Source organism: Hyperolius riggenbachi, chromosome 7 (assembly GCF_040937935.1).
Source record: "Hyperolius riggenbachi isolate aHypRig1 chromosome 7, aHypRig1.pri, whole genome shotgun sequence".
NCBI classification, from domain to species: Eukaryota; Metazoa; Chordata; class Amphibia; order Anura; family Hyperoliidae; genus Hyperolius; species Hyperolius riggenbachi.
In genome coordinates this window covers 227,325,754-227,336,233 of record NC_090652.1, presented here as the reverse complement: position 1 = coordinate 227,336,233, position 10,480 = coordinate 227,325,754, and the positions used below count along the sequence as shown (strand labels likewise).

At 42.2% G+C, this 10,480-nt stretch overlaps 1 protein-coding gene across 6 annotated transcripts in view; it reads right to left on the bottom strand.

Annotated features, from left to right (window-relative positions):
* Positions 1–461: 461 nt before the first annotated feature.
* MLPH (melanophilin) overlaps positions 462–10,480 on the bottom strand; it is a 117,451-nt gene continuing 107,432 nt past the window's right edge. For all 6 annotated transcript variants that reach the window (XM_068245334.1, XM_068245336.1, XM_068245338.1 and 3 more), the window contains 3 exons: positions 9,983–10,034; positions 4,333–4,421; positions 462–3,616 (listed from right to left, as the gene is read on the bottom strand). In XM_068245334.1, the coding sequence (XP_068101435.1) occupies positions 3,593–3,616; positions 4,333–4,421; positions 9,983–10,034 (165 nt within the window). In that variant the 3' untranslated portion in view covers positions 462–3,592. The remainder of the gene's footprint in view (positions 3,617–4,332; positions 4,422–9,982; positions 10,035–10,480) is intronic.

Here is a 10,480-nt window from a genome sequence, read left to right as displayed (position 1 = left end):
CTGGATCGGGAGTGGTGGAACAATTTTTCAGAAGATTGAATGGTATAGGATAAAATGTCAATTTCTTGATCGATAGACCCAAGCAATTATTTCACAGATTTCAATCATTTATTTTCCATAACTGGGGAAAAATTAGAACGCACGTGGGATATACATCAGTCAGATTTTTCAAATGTTACAGTCAATCAGAAAAATCGACTGTATTTCTCAAACTGAAAATAAATATTTAAAAAAATGTACTGTGAATAGCTACCTTAAAGGACTTACGAGGCCAAAATGGCTAAAAAAAGCCAAGTACCTTTAAGATGTTTAAATGCACGGAGGACGCCGTCCTCGCACTAGCGGCCAACGCGCAATCCGCCTGGCCGCTAGTGCGGCTGCGCAGCTCTACGGCCAACCCCTCCGATCCACGCTACAGTGCGTGGTTCGGGGGGTTGGCCGTAGAGCTGCGCAGCCGCACTAGCGGCCAGGCGGACTGCGCAGCCGCGGCCAGAGGAAGCGGCCATATTGGGAGCGGAACGAGAGCCCGACCCGGCCTGTGGGGTCGCGATCGGCATGGGGGGCGATCACAGGAAGGGGACCCGGCGGAACTGCACGGAGGGCGCGGACGGCGTCCTCCATGCATTTAAACATCTTAACCACTTCACAGCTCCAGTACAGTATATCTACTCCCCTGCAGACTTCATCTAACCGCCCAGGGGAGTAAATATACGTACTCCCGCTGCTACCACTGCTGTATCCCGCTTATTTGTGCGCTCGTTCATGTTGCCATCTGCCCGCCAGGAGATCAATGAATGGGAAAGCAATTCCTAATCATTGATCTAAGTCCCCGTAGCAATTATCGGCGCCTTTTATGAGAAGCTGCACGATCATTCTAATAAATAAAAGTTTCCCATCTTCAGTACACTTCCTGTAAGCATACATATTTCGCTTACAGGACATGTAACAAAAAAAAGACTGAGGCCATCTTGTGGCCAAATAGTAAAACTACATCTAAAAGTACTTTTTTTAAATGCAAAGACCTGTTTTTACATTTTAAATTAACCCCTTACCTCCCACACTCCCCAATAGTTACCAACATTTATTTTTTTTGTAAAAAAATACAATAAAATAAATTTACAATTATAAAAAATGCATTAATAGTTTTCTTAGGGACTGAACTTTTTTAATATGTATGTCAAGACGGTATAATACTGTTACTTTATAAATTATGGGCTTTTTATTAGTGATGGATGCAAAACTGAAAAAAATGCATCTTTATTTCCTAATAAAATATTGGAGCCAGACATTGTGATAGGGACATCATTTAAATGGTGTAATAACTGGTACAAATGGGCACATTAATTACGTGGATTTTAATTACGGTAGCATGCATTATTTAAAAATTATAATGGCCGAAAACTGAAAAATAAGGATTTTTTTTCCAATTTTTTTTCTTATTTTTCCATTAAAAAACATTTATAATAAAAAAATTCTTGGCATAATGTACCACCCAAAGTAAGCCTAATAAGTGATAAAAAAAAAACACATTTAACACATTTCATTCTGATAAGTAGAGATAAAGTTATTGGCAAATGAATGGAAGGAGCTGAAAGGTGAAAATTGCTTGGATGCTGAAGGGGTAAAACCCCTCAGTTGTGAAGTGGTTAAAGGTACTTGGCTTTTTTTAGCCATTATGGCCTCGTAAGTCCTTTAAGAAAATATTAGTAGCCTGAAAGGAAGTGGAGTGTCATGTGGCCATGACGTAATACTAACATTTACACAGCCCCTCCCCCAGCATCTAGCAATGCATAAGTTGCCATGGCAACGCAGGACAAGTTCAGTAGTATTTTACATTGGAAATATATATTTTTCTTAAACACAGATATAGCATTGATACAGAAATATTAGAAACTACAAACAACTACATTTTTCAGTGTAACCTTTTTACACTCTGTGCTATGTCTTAAAAATGATAAAAGCAGCAGCATTGTAATGATTATTGCTCTACTAGGCTTGGCAGTATTTTGCTATACTGAAATGGCATTCTTCACTTTCAGACTACTGTGTTCAATTCACTTTTTCTCCTAAATTTTCTCCTTGGTGATATTTTTATACCTTATTAATAAAATGCCTTTTAAGCTACCAGCAAGCAGGAAAATATGTTTTTGACAGTACTTTTTTACCTTCTTTTCCAATTGTAGAGTGCTGAAAAGTTATTTTTAACCTCCTTAGCGGTAACCCCGAGTCAGGCTCGGGTTTGGAAATCCACAGCTCACAGCGGTAACTCCGAGCCAGACTCGTGGTGACCGCCGTGAGGTTGATGCAGAGTAATGGCGCGCAGCAGGTTTTTCAACTCAATTACCCGGAGATCCAAACTCTGGGAGCCATTCTTCTTCCTGTCCTCCAAGGCTCTGCATTCCCCTGGTGAGATCGCTGCCTGTTGTTATGACAACAGCTGGCGATCTCACTATAGGGTTACAGTGCTACCCAGAGCACGGAGGTAGAACTGCAGCGCTGGATCCCAGGGCTGCTGCAGGCTTTCTGGCTGCATGATTATTTTGCAGTTTAAGGGTCTAAAAGGGTGCATAAAAATAAATAAAATGAAATAACCATACCGCCAGAGAGGTTAAAAAAATATGAAAAATTATCTCCTAGGTGTAAATGTAGGAGAAAAAGTGAATTGAATAAGGCTTTGTATGTTTTTTTCTTTCCTATTTTTTTCAATGTTATGTTGAGGAGTAATTGTAAACAAAGCCACACAGGCAGGTAAATATTTCAGCAAGAATAATGATGTTACATTCGTCAAGCTTCTCTAATTGTTGATTACTGGGTTCAAAAACAGCCTGGCCTGTGAACACAACGAAATACAAGACTTGGGCCCTCATTCATTTCACTTCTTCTCCTACGTTTTCTCCTAGGAGATAATTGTTAATCTTCTGTTTAGAATAACTTTTTAGCACTATTCAATTGAAAAAGTACCAAAATAAGTAAGTGAGAAAGTACTGTCAAAATCAGTATTTTCTTGCTTGCTGGTCGCTAAAAATTCACTTTTATTGAGTAGGTGTGAAAATATCACCTAGTAAAAAAAGAGGAAAAGTAAATTGAATGCAGACCTTGCTCTTTATTGTATGAAGATCAGAGAGGGGCGGTTGAATGCTAAAATATTCAAAAATGTCTGCAAAATCAACCTCTTATGATGTTTCTACAGATTCTGATTTTTGCAAATGGCCCTTATACCACCTCTTGCATTGATTAGGCCAGCTATGGCTATATTATGAACACAGCTTTGCTAAAAAGTGGACTTATTTCCTCTTAGCCACTAATCAGTTTCAAGCCTGCTCTGTGAGTTTGCATTGGATTGATGACTATTCTGTTGGCGATACTGTATGTGGTCCTAGAATTTTCTCATACTCGGTTATTGCAGTGTTTACTATTTTTGACCTATAGAAATCCTAAAAATGAACTTGGATAGCAAGCTGTGCGTTTCCCAGTCTTATAATACAGAAGACTTATATATGGGTGCATAAGCTGTTCTTGAGCTTCAGTAGAAATCCAGACGGACGTAATAAAGGTGATGTCATCAAACTTGTCAAGAGGAAAGATTCTTGTTTCATCTCTGGCTGAGAACAGGCTTCTGTAAGTCAAATACAATATAATTATTCCTCTCTCTAATCACCTAGTCTATATACATGTTCAGCGAAGTGATTCTCAAACCTGTCCACCATTACTAAGGGCTCGTTTCCACTGTAGCGAATCCGCATGCGGGCACTGCATGCGGATTCGCATACTTAATGTTACTGTATGGGGTTGTTTCCACGTGTGCGGCGGCGGCGGCGTTTTTCTGTGCGGGGAAAATCTGCACGACAGGGTCGTGCAGATTCGCGTGCCTCAGGAATGCGGGCGAATCGCCGCTAATGTATTTAATAGTAAAAACGCATGCGTTTTTACATGCGTTTTTACCCGCGAATTCGCGGGCGATTTCGCACCTTTTCAATGTTATTTTGCCCTGGCAGTGTCATGGTTAATTTCGCATGGCACCCTGCCATGCGAAATCGCACGCGAAATCGCGGGTAAAAACGCATGCGGAAACGCATCCGCATGCGTTTTTACAAGCGTCGGAATGCGGCCGAAATCGCGTCGCAACAGTGGAAACGAGCCCTAACACACTATCCTATTTACATGCAATGACTAATCAAAAGACATCGTCAAGTACTGCTCTCAGTGACTCATCCCTGGGCTAATGAACATATTATATTTACCCCCAAAATATCTATGAACTGAAATGTCTAAAAATATACAGTATACTCAGCTGTTTTTTTCACCCATTAATCAGTAATATCTGGTTCTTACAGCAAAGCTGGGATTGGCCTTCCTGTTCTTTGCATTTGGATTGCGCTGTGTCAGGGAGCCTCGATAAATTGCATTTCGGTCAAAACCATCTGAAAAGGCATAAAAAAATAAAGGAACGTAGTAAATAGAGATGGTCAATGAAATGTCTTTATTACCAATATGAGTTAATCAGAGAAGAGCTGTGAGGGGTGGTAGGCCGTCCCTCCCTCTGGGCTTAGATCAGCTGTCCTGGCCTACCTCCTCACTGTGCTGTGTAAAGGAGGGAGGCTTGGCACCAGATGTGTCAGGAAAGGTCAGAATCACAGGTGATATGGAGCCACGTGCAGCTCAAAGACTTGTAACCAATGCGGAAGGAGAAGAAAAGCGAGACACTGTGCCTTTAACACGCCTTTTATTTGATTCAATCTGGCATTACATACAGCAGATAGCAGTGGGGGATAGGTATGGCCTGACAGCCGTTTCGCGTGCTAATGCATCATCAGAGGCACCAACTTGGTTGGTGCCTCTGATGACGCGTTAGCAATTTTTCATTACAGTTTTTGAAAACTCTCTGTATTAAAGGAAACCTAATGCAAGAGTGATATGAAGGCTGCCATATTTATTTCCTTTCAAACAATACCAATTGCCTGGTATACCAATTTCCTGGCCCTGATGATCTATGTGGCTGCAGTGGTGTCTGAATCACAACAGAAACAAGCATGCAGCTAATCTGCGATCTTTGACAAAAATGTCAGAAACATCTGATCTGCTACATGCTTGTTCAGGGTCTAAGGCTAAAAGTATTAGAGGAAGAGTATCAGCAAAAATGCCAGGCAACTGGTATTCCTTAAACAGAGTCTGAAGACTTACAAAATTGCTCTTTTTATTTAACATTTATCTTCTGCACTATCACCATAGCTAAAACACCACGTCCCCGCGGCAGGACGTTGTATTTAAACCCCCCAAATCCCCTGGGCAAAATGCGGGGATCGCTTCCTGGTAGAGGCAGAGCTTAGGGCTGCAGCTCTGCCTCTACTCGTGTCAATCCTTGCTGATTGCCGCATCTCCCCGCCCCTCTCAGTCTTCTTTCACTGAGAGGGGCGGGGGAGAGGCGGAGATTAGCAGGGATTGACGCTAATGGAGGCAGAGCTACAGCGCTAAGCTCTGCCTCCCCGGGCAGCAAAATCCACGACTTTGAAAGTCGTGGATTTTTGCCCCGGGATTTGGGGGGTTTAAATACAGCGTTCTGTTGCGGGGATGTGGTGTTTTAGCTATGGTGATAGTGCAGAAGATAAATGTTAAATAAAAAGAGCAATTTTATAAGGCTTCAGACTCTCTTTAAAAGGAAATAAATATGGCAGCCTCCATACAACTCTGGCTTCAGGTTCCCTTTAACTTTGTGGGGGGTTTTTTCGGTATAGAAAGCATTGTAGAGTAAAGCAGAACAGTAAAGCCAGTCAGCATATGACAAAAATTAGTGACATAAACCTTTTTAAAAATTGGAGTTCTCTAGAGAGGTTAATTAAAGCTTTACCGGTCAGACTTTTCTGTCTATTTTTAGCCATATTTAAACATTTTGCATCAGAGTAAAAAGTATGAGTCAAGAGAATTAATTATCTGGGTTTAAAACAGGCTAAAACAGTAATAGGTTTTAGATTGATTTTTTATAGAGAGATTAAAGAGAAGCAAACAGAATTAGGGAAGTTTCAGATCCAAATTTAGGTGCAGAGAAGGCAGAAAAAGTAAAAGCTAAATTTATCCAACAGGCAGCTGTTGCGCAGTACAGCCCGGCGGACGTCCGATGATGTCAGAGCGCCGGCGTGGGACGCAGAAGTACCAGGACTTGGAGCGCAGAAGAGCCCGGCCTGGCAGCCGGCCTGGCCAGGTCGGGTCGGCCACCGGGAGCCTGCGGAGCGGCGGCGAGGGCACCTCCTGCCTGCCACGGGCTGGAGGAAGCCCCAGGTAAGTGGAAATTGATTTTTATTTTTTCTCCACCCTCCCTGAACCTTTCCTTTAAGGTGCCCATACACTTACTCGATTTCCCACCGATAGACAGCAGATTCAATCACTGTGATTGAATCTGCTGTGATCGACCAATTTCCTCCCAAAATCGATAGATCCCATCGATCTCTCTGTGCGGAAAATTTCGCTCCATTGCCAGGCGGGTCAGGAGTGCGTCGATACCGGTGTTTGAATGTCCAACGACCGATGCTAGCGGCAATACATTACCTGTTCCGCCAGCGCGTGTCCCCGCTGTCCCCGTGGGTCCTTCTCCGCGCTGGGCTCCGGCTAGCTTCACTTACTTCCTGTCGGGGGAAGTTTAAACAGTAGAGTGCCCTCTACTGTTTAAACTTCCCCCGACAGGAAGTAAAGTGAAGCTGAAACCCAGAGCAGAGAAGAGACAGCGGAGACCGCGCCGGCCAGATCAGGTAATGTATGCTGGGAGCGGCGGCAGCGGCAGCTCCACAGATTGTGAGTCGATTTCATAGTGAAATTGATTCAAATATGTTTACAGTGTAGGCAGCCAATAGATCCCTCTTTGATCAGATTCGATCACACAAGGATCTATCTGCTGGTCGATCTGGTGGCAATCGACCAGTGTATGGCTGCCTTTAGGCTGCACTGACTGTGCATACTGTACAAACAGACTACTAGTTTAACTAAGCTGCTGTGGCCTCCAGTGTGAGTTTTACATTTGGCCCCCTCAACATTTCTATACATAACAATTGTGCAAATACAGCCATTAGTACAATGGGGAGAGAGAAGACAGTTTTTTGTTGTTGTTTTTTTTACAGACCCTGCACGCAAGCCTCTGATCTGCATAATGCTGTGTACATTTGCCAGCTTGCCTGCCCTCTAATTGCTCTGTAATTGCCACCGCCTGAAGTACGTGATTCCCATTGCCTTATACAAGAATCGGCCCTGCTTGGGCAAAACTTCCTAACACTGTAGGGTGGCCCTTTTAGAGTGTCCATAGTGGCTGCAGCCCTCAAGCACTTTGAGTCCAACAGGAGAAAAGTACTATACAAATGTTAGAAAAATACGTAGCCTTCTCAATTTGCCTTTGCCCAATTTAATCTCTGATCGCAAGTTAGATGGCTGTAACCACATTAGTCCACTTGAAGCATCAAAAGAAAGACTGAGCACTTTACTGCATAGGATACTATTTTTATTTGTATTAACAGTAGTCCTTTGATGTATTAATGAATCTGATCCACCTGCATATTACTCAACTTCCAAACATTCATATCACATAAGAGCACAATGGTTTCTTGCTACTATAAGTAAAAAAAAACCAAAAAAAAAAAACGAGGGGCCCTTATTCGATTGTTTTTTCGCCTAAGTTTTCTCCTAGCTCATATTCTCACAACTTATCAATAAAATACCCTTTAAGCAACTAGCAAGCAAGAAAATACCCAGAATAATGTAACAGTACTTTGTCACCTACTGTACTTATTGGTACTTTTTCAATTGAAGAGTGCTGAAAAGTTATTTTAAACAAAAGATCAAAAATGATCTCCTAGGACAGCTATGCCCAACCTTCGGCCCGCAATGGAATCGGGGATTGCGTCATAGCTATAGCTGATATACACTGCCTGATTCCTATTGGAGGGTGGTTCCTGCATCAACCAATGGGTGGTGACGGTCTCTCAGTACTAGTGCTACTGCAGAGACTTCACTGGGACTTCACTGTGTATATAACTATGACGCAATCCCCGATTCTTCACTGCCGGCAGACACAGGATTACTCAGGCAGTGTATATCAGCTGTAGCTATGACGCAATCCCTAATCCCTCTCCTCATGACACCGCAGCCCTCTTAAGTTGCAATCTCTGATCCTCCCTGATCCTCCTGAGCAGGATTCCAGCTCCTCACCTTTCCTCTCCCTGACTGTTTGCCACTGCTCTGGCCACAGAACCTCAGGGGAAAGTAACATCACTCCTGATCTCAGGGGACAGTGACATCACAGCGCTCCGAGTCTGACCTTCATCCGCAGATGAATTAAGAACCTGCTGAATAGTAGGCCGCAACTACCAGCAGCTCACACAGCACCTGTGCTGGGTGGGTGGATCCCCACAAAGCCTTTGCACATACACCCAGGTACCACTGGACTCAGTTGCATTAAGAAAATGAAACCCCGTACAGCACCCACAGGTTGCGCTTCACAATCCCCTTAGTCACAAGTTACCACACAATCCACTGTTCAAAGTCCGGTGATGCGCACTATTTATACAACCACGTCCATCAAAAGTGCATTAAGAAAATGGGCATCAAATGGTGAGTACAACAATTATTGGTTTATCGTTTTCTTTCCTTTTCCAACACCAGCTTCCATGTTAGCTGTTACTAGAAAAATGTTAAAGATTTACATTAAATTTTGTATGCATGTGTTCCGGCCCACGAAATTTATCTTGATATGACGTGCGGCCCTCGGGCAAAAAAAGGTTGGGCACCACTGTCCTAGGAGAAACCTTCAGGGAGAAAAAGTGAATTGAATAAGGGCCAGGATGTCCTACTGGAAAATGACTCTTTGAAATTGTTACGAACTATTGAATTGTGTGTGGGCACCTGGGAAGGACACTTTCAAGGGTCAGCTTTAAGTGGGACACTCGGCCACATATGCAATTAACTTTTTCTCCTGAGTTTTCTCTTTATATTTATTATTTTCAAACTTACCAATGAAGTGCCTTTTAAACCAGCAGAAAGCAAAAAAAAAAAAAAAAAAATACTCAAAATAACTTTGATAGTACTTTTTCACCTACTTTTTGGTACTTTTTTTCCATTGCAAAGTTCTGAAAAGCAGAGCCGGGACAAGGTCCTCCAGCAACCAAGGCTGAGACACCAAAGTGCGCCCCTCCATCCCTGCCACCCCAGCCTTCACACACTGATTGCTATTAGACTAAGAGCCGCCACAGGGCCCACAACCTCCCCAACACCTTAATATCTAGTTATCTGGCTTGCAGTCACTGCTATGTATCCCCTTTTCTTATTTCTTTCTGCTTCCTACACAATTAGGAATGACAGCTGAATGAATTCTGCGCCCCCTCCTACACTGCGCCCTGAGGCTGGAGCCTCTCCAGCCTATGCCTCGGCCCGGCCCTGCTGAAAAGTTATTCTAGATGATCTCCTAGGAGAAAACTCAGGAGAAAAAAAAATAATTGTATATGGCCCAGGGCCTGTATTAATCTGTCTGTCTGTCTGTCTGTCTGTCTGTCTGTCTGTCTGTCTGTCTATCTATCTATCTATCTATCTATCTATATCTTGAGTATAATTGTAATGGTAGGTTAATTATAGCTGTGAGAGACAGAAAAACAACAAAAGATAATAGGTAATTTTACTAATATTCTACTAGGGGCTTTTTCTGGCATCCAAATGACTTTGGCCCTTATTTACATGTATGCAGATATTGTGGTTCCCTTAGGATAATGTTAATGTAAAACTTTCACTGAATCAACTGTACAAAAACGACAAATCACAGTTTTGGAAAAAAAGCAGAAAGTGCACTGGACTGGCATAGTTTTAAGCTGCATACAGTTTGCATTCAATTTGGATGCAAGCCAGAACTATTTGCATCTCATTGACCATCTCCACATCTGAATAGTGAAGAGAAGGATACACAGAGCTAATGAAATGCTTTACTATACAACAGAAACATTTTTCATACACTTACCTGCCATTTCATTGGTAAACTTCTTTCTAAGTGCCTCCTGCATCGACAGAACCTAAATGTTCAGATACAACTGGTTAATAACTGTTACATAGTTTCATAGTTATTTAGGTCTTAAAAATACATGTGTCCATCAAGTACACATCAAGTAACATCTTTCTACATTTAGCAGTCATAGCTGTGGATTCTCTTCAAAGTTAAAGTGATATGAAACGTAGCATTTCTTCTATGCTCTAAAAAATTCTTTACAGCAAAAAAGGTACTACCAGAGAAAAAATAAACTGGTAGCAGAACAGCATTCAAACAGTTAAACACAGCTGTTTCTTCTTCAGTGGGAAGCTTAGGGTGGTTGCCAAACTTGAGGAAGTGATTACAATAGTAGCTGATAAGAAAACAAACAACATAATATAAACACTGCTGGCAGTGTCTCATTCTCACTGGATACATTGTAATATATAAATACATCAGCTATGCAATAAATTACAATGGCAGTTTTCAATG